This window comes from Acartia tonsa, chromosome 9, assembly GCF_053477335.1.
Source record: "Acartia tonsa isolate MP-2025a chromosome 9, ASM5347733v1, whole genome shotgun sequence".
In the NCBI taxonomy this organism is placed as follows: domain Eukaryota; kingdom Metazoa; phylum Arthropoda; class Copepoda; order Calanoida; family Acartiidae; genus Acartia; species Acartia tonsa.
In genome coordinates, this window is record NC_137268.1 from 18,183,199 (window position 1) to 18,202,464 (window position 19,266).

The window sequence follows — 19,266 nt, forward strand, 5'->3', positions numbered from 1 at the left end:
ATGATAAATTGATGTACTTCCATAATAATGATACTCTAAACTTCTCCTTTAGTATATTACAATTAGTGGTTGAAACGTTTGGACACTCAAACTAATAAACCTTCCCCTTCCTTCCTGATAATAGGAGAAGTACCTCAAACTGACATGTGGACCAAAAAAAACACTTTCCAACTTTTTTTTAAAAAAATTAATACTTTATAGGAAACTGTAGCCCAACATGGATCACCTTTCCTTACCAAAAATAAGCACTTTTAAGTTATTATGGTCTACCTACAATTAAAGTAAAATCTTCATGTTCTAAATTATCAACTTATGAAAGCTAAATATTGAAGATTCTTACATAATTTGCCCAATGTATTTAATACATAAAACCTTTTTTTTTAAAACATCAGCATTTATTATAGGAAGTACGGTTACTCCAATTTCAGTTTTAACAGATGATATACCAATGGAACTACCACCTCCTATACTATCCCCTACCCTAGGTAATAGTATTTATTTTTCTAATATCTATTGCTATTTTTGTTTACCTATCTTTCATTGCAGAATCTGAAGTACAGCATCTTGACATAAGCTTAAATAATTTTAACTAATTTTCCGCCAATTAAAAGTAGCCATAACTGTAAAAGAAATTTAATGTTTTGCTCCCTAAGTGGGCCTAAAATGCTTAGGTAATCGATATTAACATAGAAAATGTAATTTGCAGAGAAAAATGAATTTATATGTTTTTTTTCACTTGATAAAATCAGATAATAGTTACGCATTCCTAACAGAATGAACAAAAACTAATAACAACCTAAAAACATCCAAAAATTTAAATCTAGGAATTAAAAACCCTAAAACCATCCTGCGAAGCTTGCATAAAATGAAGAACTGATTCGGTTTAAAGGTTTAAAGAAAAAATAAGCTACAGACAATATAAACCTTACTTCATATAATAGGATGAAAATACCAAAAAAATAATAGATATTTGTTTATTCAGGTACCACTACCCTATCACCTCAGCAAAAAAGCAATAATTCTACAACTAGTAAAAATGTTTGGTCTAAACCTTCGACCTCTTCACAAAGTGATATCCTACCAGTATTTGATACTCTTAATCTAGGTACTTTAATTTTTATGCTCTAACTTTTTTGATTTTGTGGAAAATAAAACGTTTTAACCCCCTTGGACGTTCTTGATCCTTTCCAGCGATGAAAAAAGTAGTTTAAAAACTGGCCAATCTTGTTCATAATTTTTATCCTTAAATTATAATGTTAAAAAGCCATCATAAATAGTTGGCATTTAATTGCCTAGGTAGCTAGTTTTGAAAAATATAGGTATTTTGGGGGGGGAATGATCTACTTATGAAAAATATTGTTTTGAAAAGGATAGGTAATCAACGGACCATACCTATTAAAAAAAAACTTTAAATTATTTAGGTGGAAACGAATCCATATGTTTTAATTCTACAAATAACAACGAAGAAACAAAAGCATTCAACCCATTTACATCACCAGATCCTTTCACATCTCTACCAATAGGTAGATTTATTTTTTGTTATTGTTGTGTTGACTATAGTCTTCTCATTAATTGGTAGATATATATTAATAATTTGTTATTGCTGACTATAACGTTCTCATTAATAGAGATATCAAGCAAACTATGTAACGCTAGTAGGTGTTTTTTATTTGAATATCAAGTCCTACGGTTATATTGCTTAATGTTTAGTTATTAGACCTGTATTCCTTCTATCCGAAGCTTAACCCAGTTAAATGCTGTAGTTGCTTACGAAAATCATTTGCTTATTGATAAGATGATTCTAAAACATAGCTGGCTTTCTTTGTTTAACTTAAATTCTTTTTATATTACCAGACATAAATCGGATTGGATCTAGCAACTCCAATGGACCTGGGCCTGTCCCGCCCCTGCCTCCCAGAAGCTCGAACCCGCCACCCCTGCCTAACCGCCTTAGTAATCCTTCTACTTCATCGTGTATGTCGCCTTTGAGTGGAGGTATGATTTTTCCAGAACAATTTTAGAATATCTAAAATCTTCCAAACTACTTTTTTGAAAATCTACTAAATTAAAGTTTTAAACTTCCATCAGATTTGTTGATTTAATATTATTTGTATAGGAGGTGGAAGTTCAAGTCAGAAAAGTCTCGACTCCGTCAATGGCAGATGTTCTAAACAAGGCGAGTTTTAGATTTAATTCACTTTCGCCTTTTTAAGTGGAATTATTTTTGGCTGGACGAGTAATACTTTATTAGGGTGATTTCTCTTTGGAAAATAACCTTCTTAAGACATAAAAACCTTTACTTTAAAGGAGAACCATTTCAGTCCTGCAGCGGTTAGCAAAATCTTATGCTGTTAGACTGTTTGACATCCTATTACTTTAATATAAAAATATAGGCACGAAAAGTAAAAGTACAAAATGAAAGGGAGGGAGGAGGAGACATTGGGCTGTTTATTACACTAAACCCCATAGTCTTAAAATTAAGTTTTCATACTCGTTGGCATAACAACTTTGAGAATCTTTATTGAAATTTGATATTTGGTTTAGTGCCAAAACGTTTCAACCACTAATTGTAATCTAAAGAAGGGGTAATTTTGTGTATCATCGATTTATCGGCCATAGTCTTATCCCTGCACTAGATTCCTGACAAATTGTTAACTTATACTTTAGGTGGCGAAAGTGTAATACTGAGACAAAGCCAGAGTTTAGCTCCAGCCGTCCTGTCCTCTGGAGGCTCTCAGAGTCTAGCTCCAGCTGCCCTGTCCTCCGGAGGTTCTCAGGGTTCTGGACTTGTCATGGAGGGATTCAATCCCTGGGACAACGTTCCTGATCAACCTATTATTAGGTAATATTCATTCACAGGGATATAGGAAAGAGAATGTTAAATGTATTCAATAGCACCCCCTTTAATATTTATAAAGCTGAACTAAGTAAAGGATAATTTTAAATCTTTATTTGATATATTTATATTCCATCAACGACAACGTATATGTGCGGGAATGAAGCTATATCTCCCTTGAGGTGGTTAGGACATACAGACAGGATAGTTATAGAGCAGCTGTAGCAAAGATAATCTACCTGTTGCTGTATCAGATGGGTGGGATCAAGGTTTCCACAGATATCCAGAAGGCGGATGGCCGCCGTACAAGGAGTGTAGAATGGGTTTCCGAGGCTAGGGGCAGTCGGGCATTGGTTTAAGTCTGTAATGGATATCTTCTGGAAAATTTAATGTTGTTTACCTTAATAAGTAGATATTAACAATATTCATTAGGTTGAAACCTAAGCTACACCCAGCTTATCTAGGCCCTATTCTCCCCCCAATACATTAAGGGTTAGTTTGAAAAGGAGAGTTGTTAAATACAATATTACTAGAGAAGTAAGCTACCTGCTGATTAAATCTGGCCAGCTTAGTTCTCTAAAGAGCCGGCAGCGTCGTAGCTCAGTGGTAACGCACTGAGTTACGGTGATGAGAATTCGAGTTCTAGTCCCCATGTGGAAACTCGAATTTCTCAGTTGAATACATTCACGCAACTTCCCCTGGTTGTGTAAGAAGGGGATTATTGAGTAAGTTTGGATACTTAATAGTCAAGTACATAATATCAGTACTACCCTTATCCCAAGCTCCTCCGCGGAGAGCGTCATTCATTACGGTGACTTAATTTGGGACACCTGCTATACTCGGCGAGGGTGAGGTAATAATGAGTAGCTCTCATGAGATAGCGGGTCAAGTCATAATGTGCTTGAACGTGGAGCTTGATAGCCCTAGTGGCTATACAAAAGTGTCTCAGCCTACTCCATGACTACTTAGGTCCAAACCCTAAGAGACTATGGCTAATCAATCAATCAATCAACCGCGAAATTACAATGTCTGCTGCAGTGAGCCGCAGGCAACCCGTTGTTCTTCTCTGGTAACCTGAAAGTGTACATGCATTAGCGTACATGACCGTATACTTAACTCTACTAGTTGTTTAGATAATTGAAACATTATTTTTACTCTTTTTCTTCATAATTTACTTTTACATAATACAAAAAAAGTCATAATTAAGACTAAGCTTCTTAATTAAGATCTGTTTGACTCGAAGCTTTCACCCAACTTTACGGAATTACGGGGAAAAATTACCCTCTTTTTAAAATGAGACTACCTTCTACTTTGATAATATAATTTTAGAACTAGTGGGGGTATGACAGTGAAAAGTGGACGGCCTGTATCAATGATAGAACAAGAAAGTATGAGCAAAGCAGCGGGACAACCCACACCCACCATGGAAAGAGGATACAGCCTAGAAGCATCTATTGATACTACTAATCATTATAATGATGATCTGAGCTACAATAATCTCTTTACCATGCCAGGTAAAATAAGATGTGTCAAATATAGATATGAATCATCATACGGGATTTGAAGGGATAAGACAATGGCCGATAAATTGATGTCCATCCCCAAAGATGTGACATAAATTGATGTCCATCCCCAAAGATGTGACACAAATTACCTACTCCTTCTGTAGATTACAATTCAAGGTGTTTCCTCCGTTAATTTTCTTGCCTTAATTTGTCTGCTTGATAAGATTTCGCTAACTTCTGATAAACATATCACCTATTCCGTTCAATTTAGCTTATAATCGTGGCTAGATATTCACTGAAGTTGTTGATTGTTGAACCAGGTGAATCGGATTCAAGCAGTGGCTTTCTACGAGATCCTTTTGACTCAGACTGGGCAGACAGAGCTCTGAAAACCGGTTCTAATGCTGACTGGACTGCAGAGAAGGCTTTTAAAACTGGTTCCTGTGATGACTGGACTGTGAAAAGCTTCAATAATGCCGACTTTTCCAGCTCCAATCCTGATTGGACGGTTCAATCTGGTTCCAATGCTGATTGGACAAATCAGGGAAAATCTTCAGCCACCAATCAACTTCAGGAATGCAAAATTTACATTAAAAATTAATAAAATTATTTTCATGAAGATCATGAAGTTTAAAAATATCCGCCAAAATCATTTTTGTTAAAAAAATAGCAACTGATTATTTTCTTTTATTTGAATTTTGCATTATTATCAGGATAAAAATGACAACAACTTCAAATCGTTTGAGCTCCACCTCTAAGAAGAATCACAAAAAAAAGAGAGAAATTGAAGAAAATTGGCTTTAAAGTAATCTAGTATTTAAAAGGAAGTGTTATTGTTGATAATATTGTTAAGCTGGTAAGTATTTCACGATGCACATACTGAATGTTGTTTTCAGTGCAGCGTATTTTTAAAAAGTGAAATATGACAGCCAAGAATCTTTTTAAGACATCGGGAGACGTGATTCAGCCAATTAATTACATTTGAAAGTTTGAATATTTTTTTTTGTGTTATATTGGTGTAAAACTTGTTTTGTGCTGTAACTAAAAACAAGTAGGTAAGAAGGGGATGGGGAAAAAGGAAGTGGGTTGTGGAGAAATTTACTCAGAATTATTTGTCAGAATCCTGGTCCCTTACCCCTTAAAGATATGTAAACTTGTCATTTAATAATCTTTTTGAAGTTGAGTATTTCTACTAAAATTAATTGAATTATGATTGGGTTTGTATTGCTTCGCTACTTATGAATCATGTCATATTATGTAACACAAAAATTCTACAATTCAGGGTAAAACAAGTTGTAAACAAAATATACCTATTAATAATACTGTATGGAAATAATATGCTTTTTAAGCTGTGATTATAGTCTAACTAATACTATAAATTAACCAAAGAAGAATTGCTTATTTTAGACAGGGTTTCCTTTAATTCAAAGTATTTTTGAAACCCTTTTAGAAACTTTAAGCTTACTAGAGCTTTTATTACTAACCAAAGAACAGAGCTGAGCTAACATAAAATACAAAATAGATGAAAGCTAATTCAAGTTACAAAAATAAAACTATTATTTACAACAACAAAAAATGAAAATTATTAATTTTTGTCTGTTTTAACTAGTATTAAGTTTTTTTTTACATCCACTCTACCGTCTCACCACAGAAAATGAAGCTTATTTTAAAAATCCACGAAATCTAAAAGCTTACAATAATTAACACACTAGTCAATAAATACTCTTGCCGTGATCAATTTCTTGTCAGAATATTTAATTTTTAGAAAATAATAGGATTAGAAACAGATTTACAAAGAAGGGTATTTTTTCAGCAATTTTAAAGGCTGCTTGTCTTATTATGAGTGCATACGCCCCATGAGCTTTTATTAAGTTATTGCTATTCACAAGGCCTTTTAGAACAGTTTAGTTTATCTGCAAGATTTTGACTGGTCGGTCAGCTTTTTGGCCATAAGGAGCCATCAAAGTGCTGAAAAATTACACGTTTTCGTATATCTGACATGATTAAAAGAAATAGTTTAAACCCTTAGATACAATTAAAATTAGAATTTGTAAAATATAGTCCAATTTTTTTTTAATTACAACATCGACATTATTGTAGTAAGCACACGTAAAACTGTAGTACAATTAAAAAGTAGAAACAAGCAAAAATAAAACCATAATAAAGTAATGTCTTTTACAGAAGTCTTCTTTTTAAAAAGTGGTTTATTATTTATTTAATTGATAGATATTCTTTTGAAATAAAGGTTAATTTATCATTAAATGCGATAACAATTTTCTTATCAAAATACCTATGTATTGGTTATAAGTTAGTAGCATTTCATTGTTAGTTTTAAACTATAAACTGGTGATTGTTAATATAAGTCTTATTTCAATGTTAGGATATTTAGTAAATGTTTATTGTTCGAGGATAGGTATATGGCACTTTAAAAAAAATAATTTTTCCTCAATGTTTTCCAAGGAGTGAGGGGACATTGAACTGTTATTTGTTCTGGTACCCAAAGTTTTATGAACACATTTATCCTATTCGTAGTCTTAACAAATTTGGAACTTTTCTTAAATCTTGATTGGTTTTTGTAAACTAGCAGTGTCCAAACTTTTACACCAATAACTTTAAATTAATAAGTGGCAATTTTCTCAAATATCTTTTGGGGATTTAAGTAAAGTACCTCCATTTATCGAATATTGTCCTATCCCTTAAAATCCATAATTTTTCCAACAGGAATTGATGATAGATTTTATGAGAGAAATTTTATCTTTTGTCTAGCGGCAATGTTGGAGGCAAAATAGTTTTCTTTGAAGTTCCATATTCCTGTCTCTGTTAATGTTGGTGTCTTAGGAACGAATCTCAGTCTTAAAAATTGTTTAGTCACAAAAAAAGTAACACGATTTTACCTCTTTATGAAATATGGGTATTTTTGCCTTTCTTTAATTCTCTTAATCATTATCGAATCTTCAAAAAATCTCATTAAAGCCTAAAATATTGCCTATTGAAATAGTTTGATTTAGAAGTAAATATGGATTCATGAAAATTTTAATGAATTTGCTGAATTAGTAATTTGAATCTAATAACATAACATAATGATTCAGTATTATTTTTATCAAATTAGACAATACACATATTTTATTTGTTTTTAATATTTAAAGAAATGGATCTCTTTTTTATTTCAATTTATTGCATTTTATTTTGATTTTTCAGTATTTTCTTTCAACAACAAAAATATCCAACAAATTCATTATTTTAAATGCCACTTTTTACTTATTTAAAATAAGTGATGTTTTATTGGAAACATATGTAATATTTAAAATTGTTTTATGTTTAATATTGATTTTATATTTTGTCTTATTTTTTATGTATTATACTACGACTATGAAGCTTTTTGGTTGGTACATTTAATTTAGAAATATAAAAATACAATAAGCTGTAATAGTGAAACCGTAAGGAGGGAAGAGGGGAGGGGCGTCTAAAGAAGTGCAATTTAAACTTTAACTTTTCCAAGTTTTAGCTACTTTAAAATTAAACTAGCGGTTTCGCCCCTAGCCTCTAGGGGCTTTGCCCCAAGAGGTGATACAAAAAATTAAGGCAAAAATCGTAAAGGACCATGGAAATCTCCTTCAAAAAAAAGGACCAAGGAAATCTTCTACAAAAAAAAAAATAACGGACAAAGGAAATCTTCAGCAAAAAAAAAAAAAAAAAAATGGGGGGGTTTTTTTTTGGTATTTGGGGGGGTTGTGGGTGTCCCACCCTCCAAGAAAATAGCTTAAAACCACCACAGGACCAATAGGTAGATACCTTGAAGAGTAGAATCTGATCGGTTCAGTGGTTACCGAGATCTTAAGGGACAGACAGACGGACAGACAGACATCATTCTACTTTGTATTATAGATATTATATCAAGCTTTGATAACATGAATTACTGAACATTATAGTAAATTAACACAAAGAAAAACATAATATTTACAAACCCCTCAATTAATCCCCACTACCCCTCATAAAAACAGTGCTCCCATGATAAAGTTTTAGGTTAGAAAATTTTTTTGCCCCTTTCCACCAAAATGAATCTTTGAGGTCCTGGACAATGAGAATAGTTTCATAAGTTTTTACTATCATTATTTGGAGATAAAACTCGTAAAAAGAAAACAAAAATATTTTAGTTTCTGAATCAAAATAATAAAGCTTAGTACCAATCTAAATGGCTTCACCTAATATCTGTTAATGATGTATTGTATAGCGATAATTAACACAAATTAAACTAACTGGTGTACTCATTGTATTATCACTTCACATATACCATGTGGTGTTCTCTTTGTATCATCAGTACAAACTGATGTACTCTTTGTAACATCATAAACAAACTGATGTACTCTTTGTAACATCAGAAACAAACTGATGTACTCTTTGAAACATCAGAAACAAATTGATGTACTCTTTTTATCATCAGAAACAAACTGATGTACTCTTTGTATCATCAGAAACAAACTGTTGAACTCTTTGTATCACCACAACACATATTTTCTGTTGCATGATAAAACAACAATATTGTTATTTTCAGAAATTTACAATTTTTTTTAAACAATGACATTTTGTATTTAAATTGGACGTTACAGTATTATATTTTTGTAAATTAGTATTTTAAAATCTGTTAAAAATGCCGTTTTTCGGGAGTGGAGATGCCCAGATTCCTCGCCATATTCCTTTGCCTACTGGTCCACATGCTGTAGGATTCCAGGTAAAGTTCTTTTTCTGCCAGAAACTCTTATTTGGATTTGCTTCCTTTACTGACTGACTTCTTTCAACAGAAAAGTTGTATGTCGCTATATTTGCTATCAGGGTCCCATTAGAATAAATGCTATTAGAGTATTTCCATTTTATATTTACTTTTAAGAGGGAGTAGACAATGAAAATAAAATCTATATAACCACTTCATATCTTTTTGTCCCTCTCTCCATCTTTATAAATTATGTTATTCATTATATGATAAGTCATAAATACAACTACGCATCTATGATCGTTCTCAGTCTTGTAATTTTACTTGTAATGTATTAATTAGCAATATTTTAGGATGTAATGACACCTGGAGGTCCAGAGAAAGGAATTTTCACAAGAATTTACTATCCATCCATTTATCCCGTCAATGAAACAATTAATAAGGTAGATAAATTATTTATAATTTTACTTCAATTGGTATATGTATCTAATTTTTTGCGATTCTGTTTATAATATGTAGGTGGTATGTATCTTAAGATTTTTTTTGGTTAGGTTGATATAATTTATCTTCGTAGGTACTCAATGAGTGAGCTTAAAAACATAATAAATATTTTCCTATGAAAAGATAATAAGTCATTTTAACATTAGAAAAAATTGATCTTGATATACACCCCTAATGATGAATAACAAACAATGTTACCCCTTCTTTAGATTAAAATTTGTTGAAAAGTTTGAACATTTCTACATTTGAACAAAACAATGAAAGATTTAGACAACGAATAAGATAACGTGGTGAAAAATGTTTGGCTACCAGTTTAAATTACAGATCAATATCCCCTTTCTCCCTGGTGTTCTCAAATTCTTATCTTAATTCAGAAAGATATTTTTTATTTCTTTTAGACAGAGATGTGGCCTGTTTGGGCCGATGATGAATATCTTGTTGGATTTGTTAAGTTTATGCAGGTCAAATATTTTATTTTATATGTTATATTCATTCCTCTTATTTGTACTGCTTGCATTAACAAAAAGACTTCTAGTATTAACATTTTCAAGTGCTGAAGAAAGATATGGACGGTTTCCCTCACTAAAACCCCTCCCCTCTTAATTTGAAGATGTTGGATATGGGGAAATAGAGTTAGTGTTTTGCCTGACGTTATTTTACATTACTTGCAGTATTAGGATCTCACGTTGGGGTTATGCATGTAAAACATATTCCTACAAATCGACATGTGTCATTGATGATCATTTGATATCATGATCATTGCATATAAGTGTATAATGGCACCTTATTGTTATTACCTTCATATACATATGATATGTCTAGATATATATGATATTAATTAGGATATATTTCTAATTTAGGCTGCCTTGGCTAGATGGCCAAGCTGGGTGCCCCGGGGAGAATATATGTATATAGACCAGATCTCAGTTATAGCTCCGCTCCTACATATTGGTTGCACCCAGGTATTTAATTTTAACTGATAATTTTTATGGGGAAGGAAAGGTTGTGGATTAAATTAAGCGCATTTCATTGTCCTGTCTATAGATACAACAATATCCTATTATATAATGATGTAAGGTTTCCATGTTTGTCCGTTAAGATCCTGCTAATCACCTAACTTAAAAATTGTACTAGCTATCCCTAAACTATTAAAATAAAGTATTAATTATTTTACAGGTTTGGAAGTTCCTAAATGGTACAGTTTACTGTCCAATATTGAAAAATGCTCAGATTTCTAAAGAGAAAAAGTAAGTTTTAAATGCAGATGTACTTTTATTATTACAATTTTATAAAATAAAACAATAAAGATTCTTTTTGAAACATTAAAATTCCTGCTGCTTATCCTTTTTATAAAGTAATAAGCTTATTTTTTTCTGAAGCTTAAGATTTCAATAATTTCTGAACTTATTGAATTTTTTCTTTATAGGGAAGCTTTGCATATGTCCCATAATGGTTTGACAGTATTTTATTCTAAGATGTAAGCATCAGAATTGCTTCAGGCAATTTACTGCTCTTTCCTAATCTCCCTTTGAGTTATAATTTTTAATTATTTTTTTTTGTTTAGGTGGCCAGTGATAGTTTTCAGTCATGGTTTGGGATGTTCCAGGTAATTTAATTCTTTTAACTTTTGTCCATGTAATTATATTTTGATATATTTTTTTATTATAAAAAATGCTTTTAATTTTCATTCATTAGAAGCATTAACAATGATTTCCTAATTTATTTTCAGATGTTTAAGTAGATAATCCTTTCCTTACTTTGACAAATGTCTTTTTTTTAGATTTGCTTACAGTAGAATATGCACAGATCTAGCTAGTCATGGATTTATAGTCATTGCTCCAGAACACAGGTAGATATATATTATTGATAGATAGATAGATATTATATGTAGAATATGCACAGATCTAGCAATTCCTGGATTTATAGTCATTGATCCAGAACACAGGTAGATATATTGTTAGATAGATAGATATTATATGTAGAATATGCACAGAGTTAGCTAGTCATGGATTTAAAGTCATTGCTCCAGAACACAGGTAGATAGATAGATACATGGGTAGATAGATAGATAGATGGGTAGATAGATATTATATAGTAGAATATGCACAGATCTGGCTATTCGTGGGTTTAAAGTTATGATTCAAGAAAACAGGAAGATTTATAGTCATTACCAAGCATTTGTAGACAGACAATCTACATATATAGTCATGGTTTTACAGTACCTGGGTACATATAGAGACAGACGGACTGATTGAAAAAAATAGAGTATTTGATGATCTAGCTAATGTGTGTGTGGGTGTAGCCATGAACTCGAACTTTCACCACCGTAACTCAGTGCGTTACCACTGAGCTACGACGCCCCAGTCTTTGTCTAACTAGTCATGCTTCAATATTCATTGCCTTTGAGTACAAGTGGATAGATATATCAGACGAAAAGATAAAGGAAAAACAGACTTTAAGTCTGATAAAGGTAAGATAGACAGAGGGAAAAAATTTGTTCATTTATAAACATTTAATGCAAAAACCGTATTTGTTATCTGGTGTATATTTTTAGGGAAGGATCATCTTGTGTTAGTTATCACCACAACGAGGGAGGACAGAAACAATTCATTCATCATAGAAGATTGCAAGAATTTGAAAAGGTAGATTGTAATTACTATGCCACGAGGAGGGGGTGAGGGGGGATGTCGACCTTATACCTTGAATTTTAGGACTTAAAAGTAATAAGGGTTATAATTTGCTTTGAAAAAAACTTTCCGGGACCTAAAGAAAGCCTTACTGTTTATCAGTTTAGTGGATTTTTTAATACATACACAATAATACAGACACACAATCTGTTACTTTTTAAAACAAATAAGCAGTATCAAAGCTTTACAACCAATACTTTTAATCCATGGACGGGGTCATCTATAATACAAAGTAGAACGATGTCTGTCTGTCTGTCTGTCTGTCCGTCTGTCTGTCCGTCTGAAGCTTAAGATCTCAGTAACCACTGAACCGATTGGGCTTTACTCTTCAGGAAATATACCTATTGGTCCTGTGATGGTTTTAAGCTATTTTCTTGGGGGGTGGGACACCCCCAACCCCCCCAAAAAATGAACCCCCCCCCCCCAAAAAAAAAAAATATTTTTTTTTTACTTTTTCTTTTTAAATCTAAAATACGAAAAATTAGGTTGATCAAACCTCTTGGGACAAAGCCCCTAGAGGCTAGGGGCGAAGCCGCTAGTTAATTTATAATCTATCAACCAATACTTTTAATTTACAGACGACGTGGTCAGTTGTTTATAATCATTTGAAATGTATCGTCCACTGTATCATCCCTTTAAGATCTCTGACAAAAAAGTAACGGGCTTTTGTGCTCCTATACAAAAAATGTAATTCCTAAATTCCTTTATGATTTCAGGAATATGAGATTAGAAATGAACAAGTGAAGCACAGAGCACAAGAAATGTTGAGATGCCTAGAGCTCATCACAGATTTAAATGCTGGTAATTCTATTAATTTTTGATAGAGTAGCTACTCTATACCTAAGTAACCTTCTTGTCTGTCTATCTACCCCTCTCTCACACTATTTTGTAATTTCACAATATTCGATGTCTAAGGAGCTGTAAAACAAGTAATAATTAAGTTTTGATGCCTAAGATTTTTATTTTTATAGTTTTTATTTATTGTTTTTTTTTATATTCATTTGATTGTTGATATACCTATATATCGTTTTTTTCTAGGAAATAAAGTACAGAACGAGTTGGACTCCAACTGTGCAGAGAATCTGGCAATGTTTAAAGATCAAGCAGACATGACAAATCCTGTGGCCGCTGGTCACTCTTTCGGCGGTGCTACCACCCTGCTGGCCTTGCAACATGAGAAAAGGTACACTTATGAATTAGAACAATTTAAGAGATACTACGCCTAGAACCATCCTTACATAGAAAGCATATTTTTGTGTGTACAGAAGGAATAAAATCTAAAGAACTTTTAAGAGTTTGATACTTAATTCAATTCTTTTATACCAAAATTATTTTAGATTTAAAGTTGGATTGGTGTTGGATGCCTGGTTATATTCCCTTAAGGATGAAGCTTTAGAACCTGAGCAACCCATCATTTTTATCAATACAGGTTTATTATTTGAACTTTGCATTCAAATCCTTTTTTGGTTTATCAGGATCTTTTACGAATATTTGTTAAGCAAAGGGGAAATAGTATGCAGTTTAACATGTTTGAGGGAATCCGGGTATGTAAGTAGCTTTATCTGTGCACCTGTATTTTGCCTTATATCTCGCTAACCTCTGAACCGATGTGGAACTTCTTTGCAGTTCATCTTCTTGTAGGTCCTGGGAAGGTTAGGAACAAACCATTCCAAGAGTATTTACTTTTAGTGGAGGATCGTCTTCCTTCCCCGCTTCCCTTTTGCCTTATATCTCGCTAACCTCTGAACCGATGTGGAACTTCTTTGCAGTTCATCTTCTTGTAGGTCCTGGGAAGGTTAGGAACAAACCATTCCAAGAGTATTTACTTTTAGTGGAGGATCGTCTTCCTTCCCCGCTTCCCTCTAGGGGCGTAACTGTTATTATTTATAATAGATTAATATTATTTCTACATGTAATTGTGTTTTCAATGTTCAGAAAGTTTTCTGAACAGAAACAACATATCCAAGATGCGAGAGTTCCTAACACACCCGGAAAATAGAAGAATGGTCTTCATTAAGGTAAATAGATTTCATTTTTCAGTTGTAAGTTAAGATCACTTAATCCTCTGTTCTAAATTGTTATAAGTTTGTGTCCAATAATATCTCTCAAATATTCGCGCATTTCAGTCTAGAAAAGAGTATATCTTATGCATTGTAATAACGTAGGGTTAGTTTTGGGGATTTTAAGGGGGGTGGGCCATATCATAACCTCCACCTTACGAAAATTATCCACATAAAAAAGTTATATAATCCTCAACAAGATTTGATTTTCATTTTTTGCTTCAGGGTTCTGTACACCATAACCATTTGGACACGCCATTTATTTTTAAATCTGTCACCATCAAGAAAATTACAGGTATAGGAATTCATTTTCAGACATCTCAAAAATATCACAAAATAAAGCTTATTTAAAAACAATGCCTACTACATTTTTTCGACGTCTTCTTAAAGCTACTATTATAAGCGACAACTTCTGTCTACCTATCTAAAACAAAAAAAACTTTTGCTGTTTCGTTTTTACACTGTCTGTATCTTTAGATACATAATATGCCTTTATGTCTATCCTAACACTTCAAAAGCTTCTATTCTGTTGAATATCATTGTTCTTGTCATAAACTTAAGGTTATAACTAATCATTTTGCTTGGATTTGAACCATTAACGTCAGTTTACTATTAATAGGTTTATGTACTTATCAATATCATTTAAGAGATTTTTTGCCATACATGAAAAAAAAGTAAACAGTTCTAAAGACTCTTTCTTACTTCGCATCAATATAGAAAAACATGTCTAAAAATCTTGAAACTGGTATGAAACTATTTAGGAATGCATTCCGAAACTGACCATGCCACCGTGATGGAGCTCAACAACAAACTCATGATACATTTCATTAACAGGTTTGTTGAGAATTGTCTTGGCTACTTTATTATTTAAAGATGTTAGTCTGACTGACCTGTATGTCGAACATAATACTAAACGAACAAAGGATAAAATGTCTTATATATCAGGGAGGTAGATGACATTGGGATATTTATTACACTAGTCCCCAAGGTTTTATAACAACTTTAGGGACTTGTATTGAATTTTGATTGGTTGGTTCTTTAAGTTGAATGTCCAAACTTTTCAACAATTAATTGTAATCTAGAGAAGAGGTAAATTTGTTTATTCATTATTGGGATGTAAATCATTTTATTGACCATTGTCTAATCCCTTTAGATCCTTGGAGTGTTGGTGCTCTATAATTTGTTTTCATTTAGCAAACTGTCACAAGAAAGAGATTTGGACATGGAAACTTTTCTGGAACATCATGAATCTGTTATCATTGAGGTAAACAATGGATATACAATATATGTGGATATCGTCAATTAAGGTTGAAAATATAGACATCAATTATTGGTCAGTTCGTTCATCCTATAGAAAGGAATGGGATGTTGGGGGGGTCTTATTTTATCCAGCTTCAAGTTGCTCTTTATTGGACTTCACCATAATCTGGTGTAAGATCCAAGTAAAAATAAATCCATTAGGTAAACAAAACAACTGTATATTGTAGTGCGCCAATGGATATATAATACGTGGATATTGTTAGAGATTCTCGTATTATGTTAATTGTTGGTCAGATAAGTAAGGTATTCTCGTCGATTCGAAAGATTGGAAAATGTGTTTCTTTCAGATAAAAATAAAGTTTATTAAACATTAACAAGTTAAGAATAACAATCTAAAATCTGATCAATTTATTTTCTTCTATTTATAGGCAACAGATAAGAAAATCGAGGAAGAAGAAAATTAGAAAATCTACAAGAATCCTTTAGAGAGAAAAAAGAAAATATAAGATGCAAAAAAGAAAAATAATCTCTATACAGTATACATATATGATATTCCTATTAGTTGTTATTTAATACATTAAAGGACATAGATCATTTGTAAGTTGTATTTAAGTATTAATATGAATGATAATAATGACTTATTAAAAGTTAGAAATTATGGAGTATATACCCAAATTCAAGCTTCTTAAAATTCTAATCTTTTCCCAATTTTTACAAGTACAATAAGAAGAGATCTGCAAAGATAGAGTATTTTTTATGTAAATGGTAACAATATCAGCCATAAATAACTTGAATCATAAACAAAACTTACGTTTACTACCTATGCTGCTAAATATTTTTGACTTATTAATGCAATAAGACTCAACAAAATTCTGTAATCTCAGCTATTTTTTTTGTTACTCGTATGTAACTGTGCTTGAAAATAGAATAAGTTGAAGAATAGGAAAACACAAAATAAATTGGGTATTTAGTGTTGCTACTGCCATTAAAAATCAAATAATAATTCCTAACTTTTTTGGAGATAACAATGATAATTTTATAAAAATTTCTTAATTTTTTACAGTTTACCACAAAAATTGATTCAGAAATTTTACAAAGTTTAGATTTCTAGATATTAGAATTACTTTGGATTTTATAGACAGTGGACTATTATCTCAAAGTCTACAAGATAGTCCTTCAACTTATTTGTTTTCTAGTACAGTGTATCTATTATGATTTGATACAGTGGCGTGCATGCACAAATATTCCCCTGGGGGTGTTAGAAAACTCTATTGAATGGAAAAAAAAAGGGTAATACAGACCTTTCTAAGAGGGTGTTGACATTACACCCCCCTACTGCACGCCACTGGTTTAATATATTTTAATTGTTATTCAAAAACTCAATATGTGTTAATAAAAATTGACAGTTTTACATGTTTTTGTACTTATGCACCTATAGTTTTGTATTATTTTTGTATGTTTTGTATATGTATATTTAGGTAATTACTTGTATTTTTATAATAAGATAGTATTAATTTAAGACATTTTAATATTTAGAACACGACTCTTAACTTCTTTTTATATTTTTAAACAAAAAATATGATCTAATGTTTTTGATAATGAAACTTTTTGTCAGATTTGTTAATTGAATTTTGTATGACTTTTATAAAATTATAATGTTATTTTTAGTAATATTTGAATCAATTTATGTATAAGTATAGATCTATTATCCAGATAACTACCTGGCCCAAGTGGTGGAGACCCTTTTCATATGTTAGCAAACTGCTTTCTGTTCTTTTGTAGGGACTTTGCTTTGTTTATTAGCCGATTTCAATTACCCAATACAAAATTTGAACAGGGTCCACTCCCCATACTTTGGGGAGAGTTATGCCATCTCTTTTCTTTTACTTTAATTTTAAATAAATTTATGCTAACAAATGTAGCTTTTAACATGATTTAGTGTAGCTTACTAATATGCTTTAATTATTATTTCAGTATTTATATTTTTTGTACTTTTGTTTATTAGTTTTTTTACTGTTTGTATTTGTTATACTGTAATTAATATTTATATTATTTAGTATTGTTATAATATTCCATTGTATATTTTTTTTGTGTTTTGTAGTGTCTTATAATCTGTAGTCCTATTTGGTTTTTAATAAATTTTCATGGGTTAAATGAGCCTAAATTTTTTATAAAAATTTTAGCATTTTTATAAGCATAATAGTAAACTTTTTCATAAAGAAATTACAATTCAAATAAAAAGACAATTGCCGATAAATTGATGTTCATTCCAACAAATGATATCAAAATTCAATGAAGTCCCAAAAGTTGTAAAGCCAACGAATAAGAAAACGTTATTATAAAACTTTGGAAACTGGTGTAAGAAACAGCCCAATGTTCCCTGATTCAACTGCTTTTTATATTGAAGCTTCTTATCCAGTAAGGTTTTGTTAGTTTTTAGATCTCGCTTACGGAACTGATTTAGAAAGCTTCAGAAAAGTCCCAGATGGGTTTTAGGCTATTCTACTTTAAATGCAAGTCTTGGGATGGATTAAGGCTATTTTACTGCACTAATTGTTTGAATACAGTCTCTTTCGCAGCTGGGGGCTCAGTCAAAAGTATCAATTTGAAGTAATTAAAAATTGAATATTTCTCTGTAGAGGGCGACATTTCAAATAAAGTTCCGCAACGCGGCCTTTGTACTTTGTAAACAAGTTTTTTTGGCCAACCAGACTTCAATGGGAGAGATAAAAATAAAGCTAGGAACATAAAAATGTCAAAGAATCGAAGCTATTCTGCATTAAGGTTCGGTCTGTACGCCCGTAAGAAATATCTCTTAATATTAATTTCTGCATGTCATGAGCCTCTTATCGTTTTCAAACGTCACAGTAAAGTCTGTTTATTTTTAAGATGATGATATTTAAGCTTTTTTGAAGTTTTTTTCCTTCATATTTGTGAGGTATAAAGTATATTATTCTCCATAGACGAATGTGTTGTAAGTGAATATTTCTATAATCAATTCTTTAAATGTTAGTATGTCCATATTTGATCAACCTGTAATTAAATTTTGTTAAATGTTAAAGCTTGTTTTATTTATATGTCCATATTTGATCAACCTGTAATTAAATTTTGTTAAATGTTAAAGCTTGTTTTATTTATCTCTATATTTGTTGATGTTCTTTTTTCAGACTCTCTGATTTGTTGAGCTTTGATAATGGATGTAGAATATAAGTAGATATAATATTAATGACAGAGGAAGATTGTCGTAGATTTAGGTTGCAATTTCCAATGTCATATATTGGTCAATTCGTTATCCAATAGAAGCTGGGTGGATCGATATTTCATCCTGCTGGGTGTTTCACTTTATCAGAGAACATAAAAATCTGTAAGATCCTAGTAATCATACATCCATTGCCTTGCTTCGATGAATGTTGTCATCCTTGTTTATTATACAATTCAAATAAATAGGTCGATACATGTTTGCTTTGTATCAATTAAGAGATAAGATTAGCTAGAAATAGTGGAGCTAAATATATAATTAGAGTACGTACGTCAACCAATTATAACGTTACTTTCTACTACAGTTTCGACGCAGGATCTCTCAACATATGTCAATAGTAATAGTAATACTGACACAAAATCTTTATGCAGTTATTCACTTCAACATACTTCGCTAACTTTGAATGCTTGAAACATTTCTTGTTTTATACTACTTGTTTTATCTTCATTC

General features: G+C 31.6%; 2 protein-coding genes across 7 annotated transcripts; both read left to right on the forward strand.

Annotated features, from left to right (window-relative positions):
• Window positions 1-408: 408 nt before the first annotated feature.
• LOC145327419 (uncharacterized) lies at window positions 409-4,942 on the forward strand. The gene is made up of 8 exons (XM_080170970.1): window positions 409-485; window positions 983-1,105; window positions 1,422-1,523; window positions 1,855-1,995; window positions 2,117-2,176; window positions 2,668-2,842; window positions 4,166-4,350; window positions 4,662-4,942. Exons 1-8 carry the CDS (start codon window positions 449-451, stop codon window positions 4,940-4,942), a joined length of 1,104 nt encoding a protein of 367 aa, XP_080027096.1. The 5' UTR covers window positions 409-448.
• Window positions 4,943-5,054: 112 nt separating this feature from the next.
• Window positions 5,055-17,711, forward strand: LOC145328372 (platelet-activating factor acetylhydrolase-like). 6 transcript variants are annotated; one of them, XM_080172002.1, is made up of 18 exons: window positions 5,055-6,754; window positions 7,143-7,723; window positions 8,496-9,070; window positions 9,403-9,492; window positions 9,949-10,011; window positions 10,411-10,512; window positions 10,727-10,797; window positions 11,115-11,156; window positions 11,331-11,399; window positions 12,105-12,192; window positions 12,954-13,038; window positions 13,276-13,420; window positions 13,575-13,666; window positions 14,173-14,255; window positions 14,523-14,592; window positions 15,059-15,131; window positions 15,492-15,561; window positions 15,986-17,711. In XM_080172002.1, the coding sequence occupies exons 3-18, from the start codon at window positions 8,990-8,992 to the stop codon at window positions 16,019-16,021; spliced, it is 1,260 nt and encodes a 419-aa protein (XP_080028128.1). In that variant the 5' UTR covers window positions 5,055-6,754; window positions 7,143-7,723; window positions 8,496-8,989; the 3' UTR covers window positions 16,022-17,711. The 6 variants fall into 6 exon arrangements, 5 of the variants coding, with proteins under 5 accessions (XP_080028128.1, XP_080028129.1, XP_080028131.1 ...); XM_080172003.1 differs by having other exon boundaries at window positions 8,518-9,070; XM_080172005.1 differs by having other exon boundaries at window positions 8,523-9,070.
• Window positions 17,712-19,266: the final 1,555 nt, after the last annotated feature.